This window comes from Mobula hypostoma, chromosome 4 (genome assembly GCF_963921235.1).
Source record: "Mobula hypostoma chromosome 4, sMobHyp1.1, whole genome shotgun sequence".
NCBI lineage: Eukaryota > Metazoa > Chordata > Chondrichthyes > Myliobatiformes > Myliobatidae > Mobula > Mobula hypostoma.
The window spans coordinates 53,864,950-53,890,869 of record NC_086100.1 but is presented as its reverse complement, the minus strand read 5'-3'; the positions used below and the strand labels follow the sequence as shown (position 1 = coordinate 53,890,869).

Here is a 25,920-nt window from a genome sequence, read left to right as displayed (position 1 = left end):
GTTAGAGCATTAAAGCCAGAGCTCTCCGGATGACTAAAGATAGTAAAATAAAGCAGGAAGAAAGGGCACATAATGTATGTTAGGTTGATAATACACTGGAGAACCAGCCTCATTACTGAAAGCTGAGAGGGGAGACAAATAAACAAAATAAGATGATCAAAAATAGTAGTACATTGAAAACCGATGGCAAACATATCCAGAATTTTTTTGTAGGCATGTAAACAGTAAATGGTTAATGAGGGAAAAAATATCAAAAGATAATAGAGCTTTCTTGGTGAGGTGTTCATAGCTTTTCAAAAGGCCTTTGATACGCTGGAGCATAATAATGATGTCATCAAAACTGAATGCAAAGGAATGAAATGGGCGGCAGCAACATGTATAGAAAACAGGCTACATGACAAGAAATAAATTTGTGAAAAGAGACACAAGACAGATTGCAGATGCTGTAAATCTGGAGCAACACACAAAATGCTGGATGAAATCAGCAGGTTAGGCTGTGTCTATGGAGGGAAATGGACTGTCAATGTTTTGGGCCATGTCTCTTCATTGGGACAGGAAGGAAAGAAGGCAGAAGCCAGAATTAAACGGTGGGTCACAGGGAAAGAGCATGAGCTGGTGGGTGATAGATGAATTTAGGTAAGAAGGGAAGATAGGCAAGTGGGGAGGGGGCAGGAGGAAGTCCGAAAGAAAAGAGAAGCTGCGAGGTAATAGGTGGAAGAGGCAAAGGGCTGAAGAAGATGGAATTTGATTGAAGAGGACAATGAGCCATAGGAAGGAGATGGAGAACTACAAGGAGAAAGATGGATTGGATGTGATTGGTGGGTCATGAGAGCAGAGGAAGGGAAGAGAAGATGTAATGTGGACTAGAGGATAAGGGAAATCAAAGGGGGTGATCAGAGGGGAGTAATAACCATAAGTTCAAAGTTCAAAGTACATATATATCACCATATACAACGCTGAGATTCATTTTCTTGCAGGCACTCACAGTAAATACAAGAAACGCAATAGAATCAATGGAAAGCTCCACCCAACAGGACAGACATCACCAACGTGCATAAAAAAAACAAAAACCACAAAATGTGCAAATACTAAAAGAAAGAGAAAAAAGAATAAATAAACAAACAAACACACAAACAAGTAACATACATCAAAGTTGCTGGTGAACGCAGCAGGCCAGGCAGCATCTATAGGAAGAAGCGCAGTCGACGTTTCAGGCCGAGACCCTTCGTCAGGACTAACTGAAGGAAGAGTGAGTAAGGGATTTGAAAGCTGGAGGGGGAGGGGGAGATGCAAAATGATAGGAGAAGACAGGAGGGGGAGGGATGGAGCCGAGAGCTGGACAGGTGATAGGCAGAAGGGGATACGAGAGGATCATGGGACAGGAGGTCCGGGAAGAAAGACGGGGGGGGGGTGACCCAGAGGATGGGCAGGAGGTATATTCAGAGGGACAGAGGGAGAAAAAGGAGAGTGAGAGAAAGAATGTGTGCATTAAAAAGAGTAACAGATGGGGTACGAGGGGGAGGTGGGGCCTAGCGGAAGTTAGAGAAGTCAATGTTCATGCCATCAGGTCGGAGGCTACCCATACGGAATATAAGGTGTTGTTCCTCCAACCTGAGTGTGGCTTCATCTTTACAGTAGAGGAGGCCGCGGATAGACATGTCAGAATGGGAATGGGATGCGGAACCAAAACGTGTGGCCACTGGGAGATCCTGCCCTCTCTGGCGGACAGAGCGTAGATGTTCAGCAAAGCGGTCTCCCAGTCTGCGTCGGGTCTCACCAACACACAAAAGGCCACATCGGGAGCACCGGACGCAGTATATCACCCCAGTCGACTCACAGGTGAAGTGATGCCTCACCTGGAAGGACTGTCTGGGGCCCTGAATGGTGGTAAGGGAGGAAGTGTAAGGGCATGTGTAGCACTTGTTCCGCTTACACGGATAAGTGCCAGGAGGGAGATCAGTGGGGAGGGATGGGGGGGACGAATGGACAAGGGAGCTGTGTAGGGAGCGATCCCTGCGGAACGCAGAGAGAGGGGGAGAGGGAAAGATATGCTTAGTGGTGGGATCCCGTTGGAGGTGGCGGAAGTTACGGAGAATAATATGTTGGACCCGGAGGCTGGTGGGGTGGTAGGTGAGGACCAGGGGAACCCTATTCCTAGTGGGGTGGTGGGAGGATGGAGTGAGAGCAGATGTACGTGAAATGGGGGAGATGCGTTTAAGAGCAGAGTTGATAGTGGAGGAAGGGAAGCCCCTTTCTTTAAAAAATGAAGACATCTCCCTCGTCCTAGAATGAAAAGCCTCATCCTGAGAGCAGATGCGGCGGAGACGGAGGAATTGCGAGAAGGGGATGGCGTTTTTGCAAGAGACAGGGTGAGAAGAGGAATAGTCCAGATAGTTGTGAGAGTCAGTAGGCTTATAGTAGACATCAGTGGATAAGCTGTCTCCAGAGACAGAGACAGAAAGATCTAGAAAGGGGAGGGAGGTGTCAGAAATGGACCAGGTAAACTTGAGGGCAGGGTGAAAGTTGGAGGCAAAGTTAATAAAGTCAACGAGTTCTGCATGCGTGCAGTCCCTATATACTTGCATCCCCCATCAGGAAGGTCTCAAAGCTCTACGCTTCTTTTTGGATTCCAGACCTAATCAGTTCCCCTCTACCACCACTCTGCTCCGTCTAGCAGAATTAGTCCTTACTCTTAATAATTTCTCCTTTTGCTCCTCCCATTTCCTCCAAACTAAAGGTGTAGCTATGGGCACCCGTATGGGTCCTAGCTATGCCTGCCTTTTTGTTGGGTTTGTGGAACAATCTATGTTCCGTGCCTATTCTGGTATCTGTCCCCCACTTTTCCTTCGCTACATCGACGACTGCATTGGCGCTGCTTCCTGCACGCATGCAGAACTCGTTGACTTTATTAACTTTGCCTGCAACTTTCACCCTGCCCTCAAGTTTACCTGGTCCATTTCTGACACCTCCCTCCCCTTTCTAGATCTTTCTGTCTCTGTCTCTGGAGACAGCTTATCCACTGATGTCTACTATAAGCCTACTGACTCTCACAACTATCTGGACTATTCCTCTTCTCACCCTGTCTCTTGCAAAAACGCCATCCCCTTCTCGCAATTCCTCCGTCTCCGCCGCATCTGCTCTCAGGATGAGGCTTTTCATTCTAGGACGAGGGAGATGTCTTCATTTTTTAAAGAAAGGGGCTTCCCTTCCTCCACTATCAACTCTGCTCTTAAACGCATCTCCCCCATTTCACGTACATCTGCTCTCACTCCATCCTCCCACCACCCCACTAGGAATAGGGTTCCCCTGGTCCTCACCTACCACCCCACCAGCCTCCGGGTCCAACATATTATTCTCCGTAACTTCCGCCACCTCCAACGGGATCCCACCACTAAGCATATCTTTCCCTCCCCGCCTCTCTCTGCATTCCGCAGGGATCGCTCCCTACACAACTCCCTTGTCCATTCGTCCCCCCCATCCCTCCCCACTGATCTCCCTCCTGGCACTTATCCGTGTAAGCGGAACAAGTGCTACACATGCCCTTACACTTCCTCCCTTACCACCATTCAGGGCCCCAAACAGTCCTTCCAGGTGAGGCATCACTTCACCTGTGAGTCGACTGGGGTGATATACTGCGTCCGGTGCTCCCGATGTGGCCTTTTGTGTGTTGGTGAGACCCGACGCAGACTGGGAGACCGCTTTGCTGAACATCTACGCTCTGTCCGCCAGAGAGGGCAGGATCTCCCAGTGGCCACACGTTTTGGTTCCGCATCCCATTCCCATTCTGACATGTCTATCCGCGGCCTCCTCTACTGTAAAGATGAAGCCACACTCAGGTTGGAGGAACAACACCTTATATTCCGTCTGGGTAGCCTCCGACCTGATGGCATGAACATTGACTTCTCTAACTTCCGCTAGGCCCCACCTCCCCCTCGTACCCCATCTGTTACTCTTTTTAATGCACACATTCTTTCTCTCACTCTCCTTTTTCTCCCTCTGTCCCTCTGAATATACCTCTTGCCCATCCTCTGGGTCACCCCCCCCCCCGTCTTTCTTCCCGGACCTCCTGTCCCATGATCCTCTCGTATCCCCTTCTGCCTATCACCTGTCCAGCTCTCGGCTCCATCCCTCCCCCTCCTGTCTTCTCCTATCATTTTGCATCTCCCCCTCCCCCTCCAGCTTTCAAATCCCTTACTCACTCTTCCTTCAGTTAGTCCTGACGAAGGGTCTTGGCTTGAAACGTCGACTGCGCTTCTTCCTATAGATGCTGTCTGGCCTGCTGCGTTCACCAGCAACTTTGATGTATGTTGCTTGAATTTCCAGCATCTGCAGAATTCCTGTTGTTTACACAAACAAGTAAGCAAGCAAGCAGTTACTATGGAGAATGTAAGATGAAAAGTCCTTGGAAGTGAATTCAGTTCAGTGAAGGGGAGACTGAAGTTACCCCCTCTGGTTCAAGTTCCTGATGGTTGAGGGGTAATAACTGTCCCTGAACCTGTGGTGCTGGTCCTGAGGCTCCTGTACCTTCCTGATGGCAGCAGCAAGAAGAGAGCATGGCCTGGATTGTGGGGACTCCTTAATAATGGATTCTGCTTTCCTGTGACAGCACTCTGTGTAGATGTACTCAATGTTAGGGAGGGCTCTACCCATATGGACTGGGCTGTATCCACTACTTTTTGTAGACTTTTCCATACAAGGACATTGGTGCTTCCATATCAGGCCATGATGCAACCAGTCAATATACCCTCCACCACATACCTATAGGAGACTGTCAAAGTTTTAGATGGCATGCTGAATCTTCGCAAACTTCTCCAGGAAGTAGAAGCACTGTCTTACTTTCTTTGTAATGGCACTTGCGTACTGCACCCAGGACAGATCCTCTGAAGTAATAACCGAGAAATTTTAAAATACTGACCATCTCTGATCCTGGATGAGGACCGGCTCATGGACCTCTGGTTTCCTTCCTCTGAAGTCAATATTCAGCACCTTGGTCTTGCTCACGCTGACTGTCAGGTTGTTGTGGCACCACTCTGCTATATTTTCGATCTCCTTCTATATGCTAAGGAGACTGTGAAAGAAATGTTGTCACCAATCCAAACGGACTGAGGGCCGCAAGTGAGGAAATCCAGGATCCAGTTGCACAATGTGGTATTGATGCCTAGGTATTAGAACTTATTGACAAGTTTTGAGGGGATGATGGTATTCAATGCCAAGCTGTGGTCAATGAACAGCATCCTAATATATGCACCTTTGCTGTCCAGATGTTCCAGGGTTGAGTGAAGAGCCAATGAAATGACATTTGCTGTTGGCCTGTTGTGACAGTAAGTAAGTTGCAGTGGATCCAATTTGCTTCTCAGACAGGTGTTGACATTTTTCATCACTAACCTCTCAAAGCACTTCATCACGGTGGATGAAAGTGCTACTAAACAATAGTCATTGATGTAGGTTACCACGTTCTTCTTAGGCACCTGTATAAATGAAAACAGCTTGAAGCAGGTGGGTACCATAGACGACTGAAACAAGAAGTTAAAGATCTCAGTGATTGCTCCAGCCAGTTGATTACAGGATTACAGGATCATGTCAGTCTCAGAGACTGGAATCACATAAATGAACGAAGCCTGCTTGAAGCAGGTGGATACCTCAGACTGCCGAAGTGAGAGGTTAAAGATATCAGTGAACACACCAGACAGTTGATCAGCACATGTTTTTTAGTACTCAGCCAGGTACTCCATCTGGGCTGGATGCTTTCTGTGGGTTCACCCTTTTGAAGGATACTCGCACGTTGGCCTCAGAGACTAAAATCAGAGGGTCATCAGGAATGTGGGAATTTGTGAAGGTGCCACAATATTTTTGATGGTCAAAGCGAGTATAAACGGCATCGAGCTCATCTGGGAGCAAAGCCTTGTTGTCACCTATGTAGCTTGGTTTCACTTTGTAGGAAGTGATAGTACAGCTGTCGATCATCCTTTAATGATTCAAGAACCGCCACTTCACACAGGAGATGGATCTCCAGAGATCGTACCTGGATCTCTCGTATTCAACTCGATCTCCAGACTGTAAGTCCACTGATCTGCCCTTCAGCAGATTGCGGATCTCATGGTTCATACAGGGCTTCTGGTTAGGGAAGATTCTGAATGATGTTATGGGGATATACTCAACTATAACTGTTTTTATAAAGTCCTTGACAACCTTGGTGTATTCGTTCAGATCCTCTGAGGAGTCCTTGAACATAGCCCAGTCTACCAACTCGAAGCAACCCTGCAGCTGCTGTTCAGCTTCCCATGACCACCTCTTTGCTGTCCTTTCCTCTGGAGCCTTGCTCTTTAGCCTCTGCCTGTATGCAGGCAGGAGGAGGACTGCTAAGGGATCAGATTTCTCAAAATGCCGTCTACATTGCTAATTGCAGTTTAAAAGTGGTCAAGTATGCTGGGGCCCCTGGTGCTGCGGGGGATTTGTTGATGATAATTGCACAGAGATTTCTTCAATCAAGCCCGATTGAAGTCCCTGACAATGATTTGATAGGTGCCAGTGTAGGCTGTTGCTTGTTTGCTAATCATGGAATTCCATTGTTTAACGTCTGCTTTTGGCGGTATGTAAACTGCAATCAGGATCACAGAAAAGAACTCTCTTGGCAAGTAGAATGGTTGGCACTTAATCATCGGATGTTCCAGGCTGGGGGAGCAAGAATGTGACAAGGGTGTTGTGTCCAAGCACCACAAAGAGTTTATCATGAAACACAAACCTCCACCTTTGGCCTTCTCCAAATCGGCAGTCCTGTCCATTTGGTGTATCGAGAAACCCTCAGGTCTTACTGATGTATTTGGCAAATCCAGAGTGAGCCACATCTCCATGAAATACAGAATACAGCAGTTCCTCATTTCCTACCTATACAGCAATCTTGCCCTTAGGTCCTTAATCTTGCTCTCCAGTGACTGTACATTTGCTAACAAGATGCTGGATAGAGAGAATCTCATTCCTCGGCATTTTTGTGGCTTGGAGTCCTCCCCCTCCCTCTTTTCTGGCCATAGTGATGTAATTTCATCCCTGTAAAAGCACCGTAAACTACAGGCTTGAGAGTTAAATCTGCCAAATTCTTCAGAAGGTCATGAAATCGCAAGTTCATTAAAATAGTTCAAAAGTACATTGCTTAAAGGGAAATTACTGGCTACAGATTGCAGTGAGAGTAATTCAGAAGATGTTTTGTAGGCAGCCCCCAAAACACATTGCCGTGATTCACCAGCACCATCTTGGCGTAAGGGAAAGTAGAGAAACTGATGTTAATGTCATAAGTTAGAGTCTATCAAGACAGAATATGAGGTGGTGTTCCCCTAAACTGTGTCTAGCTCCAACTTGGCAGTAGCTGCAGCTGTGAACAAACTTGACTGGTTGCTTTTGGACTAGAGAAGTGTACCATGTCTCTAGTATACAGTCGTCTTCCCCAAAGGAACACTACTAAGAATAACTCTTTTTCTTTATGACTTAGACCTCATTGTACAGGGCACAATTTCCACACATGCAAATGCAGAACTTGGCAGCTTAATATTTACAAGATGCAGCCATTTGAAAAATGTAATGAAACCATCCTTCTATTTACAAATTAATTATTCTGTAAGGAGTTAAATTAATGTTGTATTTTTCTTTTGAAAATTTTAAATGTTTTGTAATGGTTAAAGAATGAAAATAATGACTACAGACTGCAGAAACGTGCTGGATAATTGATCATATTGGAACGGAGCTGAGGGACCATGTTTTGCGGGTAGAGATATCACATAAAGAGAGGTTTCCAAACTTTTGACTATTTTTCACTCTATTCATTATACTATCCAGCTACACGTAAGGAGGTCATACAGTCTGTCAAGTTCATACAGTCCCTCAGTGTATTCCCATCAGACCCATTCCTTCACTCATTGTTCTACCATTCACCTGCACTAGGGGCAATGTACAGTTACTAATTAATCTTTTCACATTCTTTGAGATGTGCGGGAAAAATAATCAAAGCACCAGAGGAAGCCCTTGTTCAGTCACAAGGAGAATGTGTAATCTCCACACAGAAGTAGCAGCAAGAGCATTAACTGCTCCTCCACAGTGACACAAACTACAGGAGAAAGATATGTACAAAGATACTTATTATCATAAGCTACAAACCCCATTCCCAGAAAAGTTAGGATATTTTCCAAAATGCAATAAAAACAAAAATCTGTGATATGTTAATTCATGTGAACCTTTATTTAACTGACAAAAGTACAAAGAAAATATTTTCAATAGTTTTACTGACCAACTTAATTGTATTTTGTAAACATACACAAATTTAGAATTTGATGGCTGCAACACACTCAACAAAAGTTGGGACAGAGGCACGTTTACCATTGTGTTACATCACCTTTCCTTTTAATAACATTTTTTAATCGTTTTGGAACTGAGGATACTAATTGTAGTAGATTTGCAATTGGAAATTTTGTCCATTCTTGCTTGATATAAGACTTCAGCTGCTCAACAGTCCGTGGTCTCCGTTGTCTGATTCTTCCCTTCATGATGCGCCATACATTTTCAATAGGAGATAGATCTGGACTGGCAGCAGGCCAGTCAAGCACACGCACTCTGTGTCTACAAAGTCATGCTGTTGTAGCCCGTGCAGAATGTGATCTGGCATTGTCCTGCCGAAATAAGCATGGACGTCCCGGGAAGAGACGTCGCCTTGATGGCAACATATGTCTCTTTAAAATCTGAATATACGCCTCAGAGTCAATGGTACCTTCACATACATGTAACTCACCCATGCTGTGGGCACTGATGCACTGATGCTTTTACTGCATTTTGGAAAATATCCCAACTTTTCCGGAAATGGGGTTTGTACATTACTAACGAGGTTTGAAAAAAAAACACACCTCTAGTATTTTGTAGGCCTAATTCTAATGGTTCGTTTTGCTGTAAGAAACAACAGCTCTTTACCCTCACTTGAAATCAGTTGTTGGTTGAAGCAAATGGAAGAGAGATGTTTGAAGCATGTAGTTTGGTGCTTGGAAATATGGCAGGAATTCAGCCAATTATACCTTCATTAGGTCCTGTGGAAGCCGTGCCCAGTTAGAGCAGGTGTGCAGAATGCTTTTAACTATTTTAAATTTAGGTTTCCTGGCAATCCTCTGAAGCCTGCTCTCTGTTAACATTTCTACAGCCTGTGTATTCTGTGCCACAGCCACTGACGGGAACTAGCTTGTCATTAGGTGAGGAGAAAATGTACTAGATTTGTGAGAGCACTTCAGTTTGGAGTTGTTCTAAAAATAAAATATTTAGAAATAATATTTTCCTTTTTATTGTATTTGTCTCATTGTATGTGCCAAATTCAATAAAAATATTGTTTCTAAATACATATAATTTCTTCATTCTTTAGAAAATGAAACAATTACTTAATTTAAATATATAAAGTAGTTCTTACCTCATCAGATATCTGACCTCCAAATGTTACCCAGGTTCCTAGAAAGAAATATACAGAAATAGAGTCAATTGAGGTGTTATTGCAGATGAATCTGCTGTTTGCTTACACTTTAAAAAAAATTAAAACCGCCTTTAACAAATGCCACATAGGATACATACAGAACTCAAAAGGCAATGTCTTATTTTAGTTATCGGTAGGCATATTGTTTTGTAACATAGAATCAGTATAAGGTTATTTAACCCCTTGAAACTGTACCATCATTCTCTTGAGCAGGGCCGAAGTGACTTAATTATACTTAGCTGTCTTTCTCCCATGTCTCCTAATTAAAATTAACTGTACCAACATCAATTTCCACTTACAGAAGTTTGTCCCAAAATTCTACTTTTTCCATGTTGAAGTGTTTTCCAACATCACACCTAAAATGCTTGGGTTTAGTTTTTTTTAAACCAGACTCTTCAGTTTTAGAATCTCCTAATAATGAAGGAGTTTCTTTATGTTTATTTCAATTCCCTCTTTGAAAATTCCAAACATTACCCTTTTTAATCTAAATTTTATAGACAGCATCCCTAGTTTGAATAATCTTGCCTCATAATTTAACTTTTGGATTTCTGGTATATCTACAGTGCATTCCCTCCAGAATCAATACATTCACATTCTGGGGGAGCGGGGGGGGGGGTGGAGATCAGTCGGAGACTTGGTACATTTTGACACCAATGACATGGGTAGGAAAAGTGAAGTGGTCGTGAAGAGAGAATTTAGGGAGCTAGGTAAAAAGTTGAAAAGCAGGACCTCCAGGGTAACAACCTTTGGACTGCTGTCTGTGCCGCGTGCCGGTGAGGGTAAGAATAGAATGATTTGGTAGATGAATACATGGCTGAGAAACTGGTGTAGGGTTTCAGATTTTTGGATCATTGGGAACTCTCCTGGGGAAGGTATGACCTGTACAAAAGGCACGGGTTACACCCGAATCCAAGGAGGACCAATATTCTTGCGGGCAGGTTTGCTGGAGCTGTTGGTGAGGGTATAAATGAATTTGGCAAGGGGATGGGAACCAGACTGATAGGGCTGAGGATAGGGCTGTTAGTTTACAAGCAGAGGCAATGTGTGGTGAGACTGTTATGAAGGACAGCCGGTGATAGGGCAAAGTTGCACTCAGTGGGATGAGTTGCAGTGTAAAAGGGGAATAAATCAAAACAAATGATGGATATAGGACTGAAGGAGTTATCTTTGAATGCACGCAGTATACGGAGCAAGATAAATGATTTTCTAGCCCCATATTGAGATTGGCAGGTATGACATTGTGGGCATCACTGAGTCATGGCTGAAAGAAGATTACAGTTGGGAGCTTAACATCCAAGGATGCATGTTGTGTCAAAAGGACAGGCAGGTAGGCAGAGGGGGTGGCATGGCTCTGTTGGTAAAAAATGAAATCAAATCATTAGAAAAAGGTGACATAGGATCAGAAAATGTAGAATCTTTGTGTGTACAGTCAAGAAACTGCTAAGGTAAATGGACTCTGATGGGAGTTATATACAGACCTCCAAACAGAAACCAGGATGTGGGCTACAAATCACAACGGGAGATAGAAAAGGCATATCAAAAGGGCAATGTTATGATAGTCATGGGAAAATTAGATTGGTGCCAGATCCCAAGAAAGAGAATTTGTAGTATGCCTATGATGTGGCTTTTTAGAGAAGCTTGTTGTTGAACCCACCGGATGTTGTGCAATGAACCTGTTGCAAGGACGAGGCTGAGGACAAACCCAAGTGCAGGACACAGGCGCGGAGGCAGAGTTGTGAGGTGTAGCACCGCCGCGAACGGGGAACCAGTATCCAGGAGAGTCTTTACACAGAGACAAGGTTTACATAGAGTATCCAGGAAATGATGCGGAGCTTAGAACTGACAGTCCCAAGGAATCAGGAAACAAAATTTACTCACACTAGAGTTGACCAACGAACTGGCAAAGCATGGCTGTGCCACCCGAGTTTTATCCTATGTTCGCTAATGGGAACCAAGTGTGCTGTAATTAGTGGAACTGGGAATGATTGGAAATCAGACGAGGGGATTAAGGCCCAATTAAGGATGTAATAGCAAGATGGGGAATTGCCAGATGGGACGATGACAGAACCAGAATTGATTAGAGAGCTTAAGGTAAAGGAACCCTTAGGGGAGAGTGATCATAATATGATAGAATTCACCCTACAATTTAAGAGGGAGAAGCTAGTCAGATGTATCAGTATTATAGTGTAGCAAAGGGAATTACAGAGGCATGTGAAAGGAACTACCCAAAGTTGATTGGAAGGAAATACTAGCAGGGATGACAGCAGAATAGCAATGGCTGGAGTTTCTGGGAGCAATTTGGAAGGTGCAGGATTGCTACATCCCAAAGAAGAAGTAGTATTCTAAAGGCAGGATAAGACAACTGTGACTGACAAGTGAAGTCAAAGCCAACATAAAAGCAAACGTGAGGGCATATAATGGGGCAAAAATTAGTGGCAAGTTAGAGGATTGGGAAACTTTTAAAAGCCAAAAGAAGGCAACTAAAAATTCACGGGGAGGAGTGAAATATAAAGTTAAGCTAGACAATAATATCAAAGAGATACCAAAAGAATAAGAGATGCAAGGTTAGACTTTGGACTATCGGACAATGACACTTGAGAGTTAGTAATGGTGGACAAGGAAATGATGGATGAATTGAAAAGGTGTTTTCCATCAGGCTTCTCTGTGGAATACACTAGCAGTGTGCCAGAAGTGAGATACTAGCAAGGGGTAGAAGTGAGTGTAGTTGCTACTACTAAGGAGAAGGTGCTTGTGAGACTGAAACATCTGAAGGTACATAAGTCACCTGGTTCAGATGGACTACACCCAGGGTTCTGAAAGATGCAGCTGAAGAGATTGTGGAGGCATTAGTACAGTAATAATCTTTCAAGAATCACTAGATTCTGGAGGACTGGAAATATGCAAATATCATTCCACTGTTTAAGAAGGGTGGGAGGCAGAGGCAGAAGAAAGGAACTTATAGGTCAGTTAGCCCAACTTCAGGGGTTGGGAAGATGTTGGAGTTGACTGTTAAGTTTGTGATTTTGGGTACTTGGAGGTAAATGATAAAATAGGCCAAAGTCAGCGTGGTTTCCTTTGGGTAAAATCTTGCTTGATAAATCTGCTGGAATTCTTTGTGGAAATAACAAGCAGGATAAACAAAGGAAAATTGGTGTATGTTGTGTATTTGGATACTCAGAAGGCATTTGACAAGGTGCTGCACAAGGCTGCTTAATAAGATCAGAGCCTGTGGTATTACAGAAAAGATACTAGCATGGATAAAGCATTGGCTGACACAAGGAATGGAAATAAAGGGAGCCTTTTATGATCAATGACCAGTGGTATTCCCCAGGGGCCAGTGTTGGGACTGCTTCTTTTTATGTTGTATGTCAATGATTTGGATGATGGAACTGATAGCTTTGTGACCTAGTTTGTGGACAATACAAAGATAGGTGGAGGGGCGCAGGAAGACTGCGGAAGAACTTAGACAGATTAGAAGAATAGGAAAAGTGTCAGGAATTGTATAGTCATGCACTTTGGTAGAAGGAATAAAAGCATAGACTATTTTCTAAACGGGGAGAAAATTCGAAAATCCAAGATGCAAAGAGACTTGGGAGTCCTCGTACAGGATTTCTGAAAGGTTAATTTGCAGTTTGAGTCAGTGGTGAGGAAGGCAAATGCAATATTAGCATTCATTTCAAGAAAGCACAGGTGTAACGTTTGTTACATGCTCACAGTTTGATCTTGGGTCACTGGGATGATGTAATGGTCTTGTGAGTGAGCATTATGTCATTATCTTGTGATGGGCATGATGTAATTGTCTCATGATCATGGGGTAATGTTATGTCACCTGATGGCATGGTATAAAAGAAAAGGCCTGCCACGGTGACGCGGTTCTCATTTTTATTTTGAGTGTAACATTGTTGCCGGCAGTTTCGCCAATTGCTGCCAGTTTTTGTTTGTTGCACATTTGTTTTACTTTTACAGTCTCGTACTGGAGAGTGAATGTATTACCAGAGTTATCCATGCAAAGGATTGGGTAAAGTTAATGTCGTTCTGCTTCTTGGGAATGATCGACCTTTTTAATCTTCGTTCTGGAACTGTGGCATGCACATTTGAGTAAAACCCCTGCAAGGTCAGGAAGGTTTGTGCAGTGACCACCCTCCAGTCAAAAGGTCAGTTCCTGTATTTCTTCGTGATTCCTTTGGACAAGGCTTCTCTCGGCTGTGATCAGCAGATTCACCATTACTTTGAAGGGATCGTTGTTTTGGGAAAGTCTGTCCTTAATGACTGTATAAATCACATGGACTTTTGAATTTACTGCTTTAAGTCTGTGCTTGGATGAGAACTCGTTAAGAACAGTTTATAAGTTTGACTGTTTGTTTGATATAGTTGCCTAATTGTTAACTTCCAGTTAAGTTAGTCGTTCGTTTACTTTTCGATGTTTTGAGCAGAGGTTAGTAAATATCGTTGTTTCTTTATATAACCTGACTCAATTTCATATCCATTGTTGCTGGACATGTGACACGTTGAGGCTTTATCAAGCCATGTTGAGGCTTCACTTGGAGAATGTGAGTAGTTTTGGGCCCTTATCTAAGAAAAAATTGCTTACATTGGAAAGGGTTCAGAAAAGGTTCACGAGAATGATTCTGGGAATGAAAGGCTTATCATATGAGGAGTGATTGATGGCTCTGGGTCTTTACTCACTGGAAGTTAGAAGGAGGAGGGGGAATCTCATTCAAATCTATTGAATGTTGAAAGGCCAAGATAGAGTGGATGTGGAGAGGATGTTTCCTATGGTGCAGCAGTCTAAGACCAGAGGGCACAACTTCAGAATAGAAGGACTTCCATTGAGTACAAAGATGAGGAGGAATTTCTTTAGCCAGAGGGCGGTGAATTTCTGGAATCCGTTGCCACAGAAGACTGCGGAGGCCAGGTCATTGGGTATATTTTGAAGGCAAAGGTTGATAGGTTCTTCATTAGTCAATGCATGATAGGTTACAGGGAGAAGGCAGGAGAATGTGGTTGAAAAGAAAATGAATCAGCCATGATACATTGGTACAGCAAACTTGAAGGGCTGAATGACTGGATCCTGCTCCTTTGTTTTATCGTCTTATGGTACCACACACAGAAATATTCTCTCTAGTCCAGCTACGATATAATCAAAACTTCTTGTATTAGTCTTTCACAATTCCAAATGCAAAGGCCCGGCATTGCTTTAGCCTTTTCAGTACCAGACCAAACTATTCTGTGGATCTCCATTTCACCTTTTAATAATTAATCTATTTTACTGATTTAATGTCCAAAATGGATCTCCCATTTTCCATTTGAAAATGCATTTTCTCCACCCTTTTCTTTATGCGTATACCTCTGTAGTGTAACGTAATTGGGAGAAATGTACATAATTCACAGCCACTGAGTTGTGGTTTTACATTGAGAGGCTGGTCTAATGTGACATCGTTATTACGTAAAGATTTTTAGCTTTTGTGTTTTCAGCTTTGGAATTCAGTAAGATGTGTTACGGGTTTCATAGAAATATAAAAACATAGAAAATCTACAGCACAATACAGGCCCTTCGGCTCACAAAGCTGTGCCCAACATGTCCTTACCTTAGAAATTACCTAGTTACCCATAGCTCTCTATTTTTCTAAGCTCCATGTACCTATCCAAGAGTCTGTTAAAAGACCCTATCACTTCCGCCTCCACCACCATTGCCGGCGCCCATTCCACGCACTCACCACTCTCTGTGTAAAAAAACTTACCTCTGACATCTCCTCTGTACCTACTTCCAAGCACCTTAAAACTATGCCCTCTCGTGATATCTATTTCAGCCCTGGGAAAAAGCCTCTGACTATCCACACAATCAATGCCTCTCATCATCTTACACACCTCTATCAGGTCACCTCTCATTCTCCGTTGCTCCAAGGAGAAAAGGCCAAGTTCACTCAACCTGTTCTCATAAGGCGTGCTCCCCAATCTCAGCAACATCCTTGTAAATCTTCACTGCACCCTTTCTATAGTTTCCGCATCCTTCCTGTAGTGAGGTGACCAGACTGAGCGCAGTACTCCAAGTGGGGTCTGACCAGGGTCCTTTCATTAAACATAAAATGCCTCTCTTCATTTTATTTATGAAAAACTACACCTGTACCTCTTTATAATATGGAGTTTTCTTCCACATTGCTTACTACTCTGTCTTTCTCTGTCGGCTGGCCACATTCGAGTATGTGCCTTGCTTTCCCAATATCTTAGTCATTTATTGATATGGTGGATATTGCAGCTATTTACGTTACTGCGCAGCCCTGGACTGGTGATCAGCGAATATTTCAAACTCCACCACAGTTGCTGGGGAAATTGTATTCAATGAATGAAACATATTTGAAACAAGAAACTTGTACCGTAGTGGTGATCATGAAACTATCAGATTATCATTATAATAATAACACTTGGCCACTGCCTTTAGGAAAAGAAATTGATGTTACTTAATCAGGCCTAAATGCAACTCAGGATTGCAGATTTTAATTATGTCTCCATGGAAATTCCAAGCACACAGCAGGGTCACCAGTTAGCTTTTAAATTCGCTGTTGCAACAGTTAATTGTGCAATGCACTTCAGAATCCCCTTGGGCCTCAAACAAAGGAGGAGGTCATAATGGAAGAAATCAGTTAAAGGCGAGGGGCCTATCATTATCTGAGCCCTTACTGGTGAATCCAGCACATAAAGCCTGCATGGATTCCTCACTCATCATGTGCTGCCTCTCATGTCACCAGATAAAGTCTTATTCATGGTAAGAGCAAAGTCAACCCACTCCACTTGTTGCCATGGCAACCTGTTCCCTATTGCACTATATCCTATGAAGCATTGGGGAAAAAACCTATCTCTATTCTGCCACTCAAAGATAAATTTACCCAAATTGGTTCACCGCTTGAAGCAGACGTAGAAGCATGGCTTTGGGAGTGGTGCATAGATATCGTGCACAGTTGTACTGAATGCCCACAGTTTACATTTATTGTGACCTCAATAGCCTGTTATTGTTATACATAAACAATATCATTACCCTTGGTTCCAGAGTAAATTACCACATATTCCCCAGTGCAGTTGATTTAAAATGTTTTTGAACATACAAGAGTTTTTATACTGTTTATCTTTAATTATCCTTTGAAAGGGCTAACATTTTTCACTTGTCTGAAACAACCTCAACAAAGTACAAGGATAATAAAGTAGTTTGAAAATTATATTCAAAAGATCATCCATTTCAGACTTGGCTATCAGAATCCCCAAATGTGTCCTGTCCACCAGAGAACTACAAGGAGTATAATCAGGAAAAGGAGCTCAAAATTAAATAAGGACCACATGGATTCTTACGTCTTCACAGTGGCAAAATATTTCACTGCTTCTTCCAAATGCAGTTCAAAACGGAAGAATACCAATTCATCAGCCAAGGAATTAGTATATTTCCTTGCCCATGTTTAATCTGATGTTTTGTATAGAAGGTGTTCTAGGCAAATGCAGAGGACTCCCAGCCAACTTCTCATGCTCCAACCTCTGGTAATCTGTCATGCTGGTGAAATGAGACCTAGCCAATTTGCATTCACAATAAATTTCAACTTGGAGGGACATGTGAATGGTCCATTATAGCTCTACTGAGATCTTCATTGATACCAAAAACCAACCGGGTTTACTTGATGTGATATCAAGAGAGAAGGCTGAAATCACCAAATGCGGAAAAAACTACCAGCCGCTGCAAGATCTCAGCAGTACTCAATGCTTGACCTTTTGCCCTGCTGCTAAACAGGGGCATTCAGGTTCTCTCCACTAAAGCAGGGCAACGCTAATTAAATGCATTGATCCATCAGTCTTCTTTCAAGGTGCTGAGAAATGTTACAGCATTAAAACACAATGAAGAATCACATTAAAAGGTTCCAACCACTACCATTGAATGGTCATTAGTCTGGGCCACATATTACATCAATATTATCAGTTTTATCATTATAAAATCACTAACTGTCAACTGAAACATTGCTATCTTAATTTCAATTATGAATACGCCTTTCGAATATACCTTGTTTTATTTGAAGCCTCCAGAAGGTACACTGTAAGTTACTGGAGTGTTAGTTTCCTGAGCATTGCCCAAGTACAATGCCATAGAATGTTCTTGCATCACGAGAAATTTTGTAGATTTATTGTAAGACTTTCCAAAATACTTTAGAGAGACAGCCCATGTAAAATGACTGTTAAAAAGCGATTGAAAGCCTGTGATTGTGCAACTGCAGTATTGTATTCAAAACACAATTGTCGTTTAGTGCACAAAACCATCAGTGATCCCATTCACCATCTTCCTACACATGGAGAGATTACTTTTAACCAAAGTACCTTATTTGGTGGGGAGTACATTTTTTTTTTGCATTTTATTGAGTTGACAAAGCCAGACATCCCACCTCTCCTGGAAGTTCCGGGAGTCTCCCGCATATTAATAGTGGCTCCCTGATCCCGCAATTATATACAATGTCCCGGAAATTGACTTTTTTGAGAGTGAGCACGAGAAAGAGCGAGAGAGTGAGTGCAAGAGCAAGAAAGCAAGCTCGAGTGAGAGCAACCACAAGAGAGAGACAGCGTGCGCGAGAGCATGCGCACGAGACAGAGTGAGCACAAGAGAGCGAGACAGAGCGAGAGCAAGAGCGAGAAAGCAAGCGCGAGTGAGTGCGCGCAAGAGAGCGAGAGAGTAAGAGCAAGAGAAAGCGAGCGCGAGTGAGAGTGCGCGCAAGAGAGTGAGAGAGTAAGAGCAAGAGAAAGCGAGCGCGAGTGAGAGCGACCACGAGCGAGAGAGCGCGCACGCGCACGCGATAGAAAGAGAGCAAGAGCAAGAGTGAGAGAGTTCCAAAAAAAGTCAGAGTGACAGTGCTCCAAAAAAAGAAAATATAAAACGTACGTCACCCCAGACTACACTAAAGTGTACCCCTGCCTAATAGGGGTCAAAATAATGACAGTGTTGCTCGCTGCACTGTTTGCAACAGTGACTTTTCTATTGCCCATGGTGGGTTAAAATGTAAAAGACATGTTGAGGTGAGTTTAACAGGTGTCATTCTTTCAATAGCATAGCTAATGTTATTTAAACTAGCTGGCTAGCTGCTAAGGAGCTACTCTATTGCAGACATCCCACCTCTCCCGGAAGTTCCAGGATTCTCCCGCAAATTGATGATGCTACCTCCCTGAAATGAGTTTTTGCAGGGTGGGATGTCTGCAAAGCACCTTCCTACACATTTGTGATAGGGATTGAAACTTATGGGAAGCCACTCTCCGTATTTCATTAGCAACTGAAAATTAAGGGGATGTGTTTAAGGTGAGAGGGGAAAGGTTTAAAGGGGACCCAAGGGGCACAGAGGATGGTGGGTATGTGGAAAGAGCTGCCAGAGGAAGTTGTAGAGACTTGTTCAATCAGTGCTTAAAAGATACTTGGAAAGGTACATGGATAGGAAAGGTTCATTAATTTATTTAGTGATACAGTGTGGAGAAGGCCGTTCAGGCCATTCAAGCCATGCCACCCCAGCAATCCCCGCCACCCTAGCAATCCCCAACAACTCCGATTAACCGTAACCTAATGACAGGTTTGAGCTGGATCCTGTGACACAGTCTGCATCAGCAGTGGGACGAGCACACGGCCCTGGGGAGCGCCAATACTCAGCGTAATGGGACCAGAGATGTCACTGTCTGCACGGACTGACTGTGGCCTTTCTGTTAAGAAGTCCAGTGTTGAGACCCAGCGAGGACAGTTTCTGGGTATGATGGTGTTGACCACCGAACTGAAGTCTATTAACAGTAGTCTGGCATATGAAAGGAAAGGAAATGTACATTGCATCCGGAGTTTCTCCGGTTAGCAGACGATTTCCCTCCACACCTCTCTGACGTAGTGGGGAAACCGTGTATGAGGCAAGTTACAGCAGTGGTTTGCCATTGTTTTCTGTCGGGTGAGTTTCCAAAGAGATCACCAGCTCGTAACCCAGCATGAATGGAAAGCGTGCAGAGGAGCAGGCTGGCTGGATTTGAACTCGGGACCTTTTGTCCCAAAGTCTGACACTAATGCCACTACACCATCAGCCAGGACCCCATTTTTCAGGTGGGACAGGACAGACTGGAAGGCAGAGGCTGTTGCATCATCAGTGGATCAATTTGAGTGATAAGCAAATTAGACAGCTTCCAATGTAGTCGGGAGAAAGGCTTTAATGTGCTCCATAAGTAGCAGCTCAAAGCATTTCATAATGGTTGATGTTAATGCCACCGGCATAGAGGAACATTCTTCAGTTTCAGCTCATAACACCTTGGACTAGTCTCTCACCCGGGATTTCCAGTGGGCACAGCTTTCTGGTGCCTCGGGAGCTGCAGCTTGGGGGGGGGGGGCATGGTGGTGGTGGGTGCTCTGTCACAGTCTCAGACTCTGTCTTGGAGTCTAGGTGCCTTCCGAGGCGAGTAGCTGAAAGGAGTCGGCAATCACATGCATGAGAATGCACATTCCAGCCAATTAGGGTTTCTTTGAGGTTGTATCTAATTCCCTTTCTTTCATTTATATCTTGTCAAGTCTTGATTGAAACACAGCAATGACAACACTCGTTCCAGGAAAGAAGCCTAGTGCTTTGGACAGATGCTGTTAAAGGAGAGGTATTAAGATTACTGATTTTGAGCTGTAGTGATGGCGTGAGCCTTCAGCTAGTTTGCAAGTTTTTGGTTAATTGCCGTGTCGGCCTAGGGTTTATTATTTTCCTTTGTACTGTACGGTTCTAAATAAAACAGAATGAACTGTTCGTTGCGAGTCCGCACCTCTCCCTCTGCACTTGGGACATCACCGAACCCCTGTCAACCAGAACTCAATGTCCAGAAGAAATAAACAACAAATTTAAAATCATTGATTATTTCTCATGTGTGGGAGTAGCTAAATATTGTGGAACTAAACAGGAAAATTAGTAAGTGACTGGGGGTAGGCATAGGACAGTTTAACCAACAAGAGAAACATCAGTTTAAACCTTGCTTCCTCTGGAAGAAACAAATATTAGGTTCTTAAGATACAGGCATGGGATGTACAAGAAGATCTGTGTTTACAGTGGCCAATTTATTAAAGTGCTTTCCCTGACATAGCCAAAAGCCTTCAAAGCATTACTCACTTTTTAAATTCTCTGCAGGGCAAGTGCTGGAACTGTGCTGATTGTGCAGTTCTTGATCACTCAAACAAATCATCTCAGGAAAAAAATACTTACTCTTGCACAAATCAACTTCACAGCTCTTTACGTCCTCCCTCCCCCTCCAGGTTTCACCTATCACCTTGCGATTCTCTCTCCCCTCCCCCACCTTTAAAATCTACTCTTCATCTTTTTTTCTCCAGTCCCGCTGAAGGGTCTCGGCCTGAAACGTTGACTGCACTTTTTTCCATAGATGCTGCCAGGCCTGCTGAGTTCCTCCAGCATTTTGTGTGTGTTTCTTGGATTTCCAGCGTCTGTAGATTTTCTCATTTGTGATTTGTTTACCCAGTCTCGAATGTTATAACACCAAAGAAGCCATTCTCAGCTTGTTGATCTCCAAGCCTTTCCTATAAATAAAGTTATTTTCTATTTACCTACTACCATTTAAAACATGAGAACTGAGTAAGCCTCCATTCCTCTGTTTTCTCCATATCCTAACTAAAGTAAATTGAGGAACTTTTTCCTCATGTTATTTTTGGTCTGTTGCCAATCACCTTCACTCTATTTCCTCTCTTTGATCATCCTGCTCTATGCTGTCAGAAGTTACAAGAGAAGGCAGGAGAATGGGATTGAGAGGGATAATAAATCAGCCATGATGAAATGGCGGAGCAGACTCGATGGGCTGAATGACCAAATTCTGCTCCTTTGTCCTATGGTCTTATCCTATTCTGTCCAGATCCTTCATGATTTTAAATACCTTTATCAAAAACCCTCTCTATCTCCTCTAATCCTAAAATCATATCAGCAGCTCCTCCATTAAATCCACATGACTACAATTCCTCTGTTCTGCTATCATTGTAATATACCGTCTCTGCACCTTTCCCAAGCTTTTCCAAACTGCATTGTATAAGTTTGCCCTTCACATCTTTCCTCAGAACAGCACTGATGCATCTAACCCCCTGTTTTACAATGATTCATTGTAACCTCCTTACTTTTGCGCTCGAGGCCTCGATTTATAAAACATAGGGTCTCTTAAGTTTTAAGCATTTTCCCAACTTGCCAGTTTGGTAACTGTGCCCTCTGGTTTATATTCCCTCTCTTCGGATTTGCTGCCAAAGCATAACATCAGACTTTTTTTTTCTGGATTGAATTGCACCTGTTATGTGAAGAAAAAGCCAAAACAACAAACTACAGATACAGGAAATCTAAAACAAAAACAGGAAGTGTAGGAAATACTCCGCAGATGAGGCATTACTGTGGTTCGAGAAACAGAGTTAATTTGAAATGTCTCATGGATGTTGCCTGACTTGCTGAGTACTTCCAGGACTTCCTGCTTTTATTCATCTGTTATCTTTGCTCATTCCACTATTATGTCACATCTCCTGTCTGTCACAATCCATTTTACAGTTATTAACCATGTGTGTGTGAGATCATAAGTAGTTCAGAAATGGTAATTAGAAGGAAGCTGAAGATATTTCCAGAACAAGGAACACAGATTTAAATATTTGGGCAGCAGATGTTAGAAGAAGGTGAAGAAAAAGTTTTTACTCCAAAGATCTAGAATTCACTACTTCTCACAGTAGTGAAAGCAGAATGTATCAGTGCCTTCAGAAGGCAACTGAGTAAGCACTTGTATAATTTGCAAGACAATTGGGGAAGAGTAAGGAAATGGAACTGATGGGATTGCTCTCCTAAGAGCCCACATATACTTGTTGGACCAAAATGATCTGTTCCTATATGAAAAATTTCCAAGAAGTTATTCATCTGTATTTTCAGTTTCTGTTTAAAAAGGGATTTTTTTCCCCCAGAGTTTGCCCCTAGTATTAGAAACTGTTGAAAATTGAGCTAAAAGTGGAATCTGTCATGGTCCAGTCCGTGCAGTCCATATTCCGGTTCACAGTCCGGTCCATTGACCTTTGCTCCAGGTTTTTCTGTCTACCCTGTTTCTGTTCTTGTTGAGCTCTAATTGAGTCAGCTGATGCTCATTGGGGTTGGCTGCATAAATACCTTCAGAGACCAGGGCGTGGCTGCTGGATTGTTCTTGTCCTTACTCCTTGTATCCCTTCCTCTGCCTTCTGTTTCCTCACCTGAAGCCCTGCCTTGTCTTGCCAGTAACTTTCGCCTTGCTTTGCCAGAAGCCTTGCCTTGTCTTGCCGGTAACTCTCGCCTCACCTGAAGTTCTCGTCTCGCCTTGCATTGCCTGAAGCCTTGCCTTGTCTTGCTGGAAACTCTCACCTCATCTCGCCTGCAGTCTTGTCCTGGAGCCACCCTATACCTAGCTCCCTTCCTGTCCCTTGCCTCTGCCCAGGTAAGCCAGGCCATCTTGCCGTTACCTGCGGTTGGTTCTGTCCCTTCCTGTTCCATGCCTCCATCGGGTGGTGATCCGCGCCCTGCCCAGGAGGAGCCTGCCTAGCCTCAAGCCTGAAGACTCCAGCTTCCTGCCTAGCCTCAAGCCTGAAGACTCCAGCTTCCTGCCTAGCCTCAAGCCTGAAGACTCCAGCCTCCTGCCTAGCCTCAAGCCTGAAGACTCCAGCCTCCTGCCTAGCCTGAAGACTCCAGCCTCCTGCCAAGCCTCACCTCAAGTATCTAGCCTCTAGCCTGAAGACTCCAGCCTCCTGCCAAGCCTCGCCTCTAGCCTGAAGACTCCAGCCTCGTCCTGTCTGCCTGCCAAGCCTCGTCCTTGCCTAATTCTGGGGTCCGAGCCAGAGGCAAGACCCAGGTACTGGGTCCTTGTCCAGTCTCTGGCTCGGAGTCCAAGCCCAGGCTCCTACCTCTCTTGTCCAGTCCTGTTCCGGGTTCCCGGTTTTCGTGTCCATGCCCTACTCCTGTCCCTAGTACTTCAGTGTCCGTGTCTTGCACTTGGGTCCGTTCCCAGCCACCTCCTTATGACAGAATCAACATCATTTAAAAAGGCCTGAAATACTACATTTAGCAATAAAATGCTAAACCTCATTTTAAGCCTAATTTCGGTGACATTAAAAATATATACTAGAATCCATTGTTGTATGGGCTCTGTAACTTTGCTGATGACAATACTGTTGTTGGTAGAAACTCCGATGTGGATGAGGAGCTATACAGGAGTCAAGATAGATCGGCTGGTTGAGTGGTGTTGCAAGAACAACCTTGCATTCGATGTCAACAAGACCAAGGAATCAATTGATTGTGGATTTCAGAAAGGGGAATTCAAGAGAACATATCATTAGGCCCCACTGAGGGGTAGGTGGTGGAAAGGGTGAGCAACTTCAATTTCCTGGGCACCTTCACATCAGGATATCGATCCTGGACCTAACACATTGATGCAATCATGGAGAAAGCACACCAAAGGCTACACTTCACTAGGAAGTTGAGGAGATCTGGTATATCACCAAGGTTTCTAGCAAGTTTTTTTTTAACGGATGTACAGTGGAGAGTATTCTAACTGGCTGCATACTTTCTGGTATGGAGGCTCTAATGTCAAGATCAAAAGAGGCTGCAAAGGGTTTTAGCTCCATCATAGTCACAACCCCCACCATCGAGGGCATCTTCCAAAAGCGGTGCCACTAGAAAGCAATGCCCATCACAAGGACCCTCACCACCTGCAACATGACTACCATCGGGGAAGGGATATATCTTAGGAACAGCTGGGGGCAGTCTGCCAGTGTCACCATGCTTCCAGTACCATTTGTCTTGTACTGTACTGCTTCCACAAAATAGCAAATTTCATGACAAATGTCAGTGCTAATTTACCTCATTCTAAATTCATAGATTACCTTTTATTGCATAACATAACATAGGAATGCTTTATTGACTTCCAATTTATACCAATATGAAATTCTGAGGTATTTTGTTATTATTCCTTTTATACCCCTTACTATTCAGCAGCCAGAGAATAGCTTTTAAAGCTGCTTAAATCAATCTGGTGTTCTAAATATGCCTTTATATTACTTTCAACTGAATTCATCATAAATTTTGCTACTTTTCAAAGACACTAAAATCAAAAATTTAATATATTCTGGTTAAATATTTGTGTATGCGAATGCATGTGTGGGCAGAACAAGCTGTGTGATGGGGAGAGAGCGCATGTGGGACAGAGAAAGAGAGAATGCAAAATCCTGAATTTGCTGAGTGCTGTTTGTTGATAATTTTTTTTTTAAATTGGGGCAAGAGAGTATTTATCTGTTACTGGTATGACTGAAATTTGTTGACCATTCCTAAGTGCAAAAAAGAAATGGATGGGGGGGGGCACCTTCTTGGATTGCTGTAAATCCTCTTTCAGTAAGAGTAGTCCTTGGTTCCTTAAGGTTGTTAGAGTCAGGGGTGGTAGTGGGGATAAGCTCCTATTAAATGCTCTCAATGGCGTGCACCTCAAATAACCACTGACAACCAAGTCCAGCTCCAGACCTTCAAGTGTGGCTTAGCTACTAAGCCCTGCGGAACCGTTTCTGCTGACAGGAGATGGGGTAAAGACGGGATACTGGCACATTTATAACAGTCACTTTGGGCAGATGGGGCTTGTCAGCCGTGGTTGGCAGCTCGTCTAGGAGCAGGAAGACTCTGATCTCAAACCTCTGCTGCCCTGCGGTTATACCCACGCATGGGGAAGGCATTGGGAGTAAACACCAAGGAAGAATCAGGAACTGGAATTCCTAAGGCAGTCCAACGTTGAGTTCACCGCTGTCTGGTAACTTCTGCAATCCTGCTGGTACCGAACTGAATCGGTCTCTGCCACGCCTTTGGATTCATCAGCTGCATGGAGAAGGGAAGCCTGCTATATGGGCAACAGCTTGCTCTCCATATCGACCTTCCCAGGCTTGTGCGTCACGTAGACAGCTGGGATGCAACATCCATGGCCGACCCTGACCAATAGAGGCCCTCAAAAAAAAGTAGACTCCCACAGTCCTGTTGGGCAGAACATTCCAGCATTTAGACCCGGTGACGATGAGAATCAACCACTATATTTCCAAGTCATGATCATGTAGATCTGGAAGGGAGCCTGCACATGGTGGTACACCCCATACATCTGCTGTCCTGGATGGTGTTGGTTTCTTGAGCATTTTTGGTGCTACACCTATCCAGGCAAATGAAGAATATTCCCTCATCCCCGAGATATCAGGAGATGATTACATTCTGTCGGCTTTTGTAGCCACACAGTTTACGTGGCAAGATCAGATGAATTTCTGGTCAGTGGTAACCACAAGGATACAGATGGTGAGGTATTTGTCTGTAGTAAAGCCAAGGTTAAGAGTACACAGTTAAGATTCTTGCCAGAGATGGTCATTGCACGGCACACCTGTGACATGAATG

The 25,920-nt window shown here is 43.7% G+C and overlaps 1 protein-coding gene across 3 annotated transcripts in view; it reads right to left on the bottom strand.

Annotated features, from left to right (window-relative positions):
- The window catches only part of kcnab1a (potassium voltage-gated channel subfamily A regulatory beta subunit 1a), a 322,363-nt gene that overhangs the window by 91,014 nt on the left and 205,429 nt on the right, over positions 1–25,920 (bottom strand). For all 3 annotated transcript variants that reach the window (XM_063045804.1, XM_063045805.1, XM_063045803.1), the window contains exon 3: positions 9,434–9,471. In XM_063045804.1, coding sequence (XP_062901874.1) covers positions 9,434–9,471 — 38 coding nt within the window. The remainder of the gene's footprint in view (positions 1–9,433; positions 9,472–25,920) is intronic.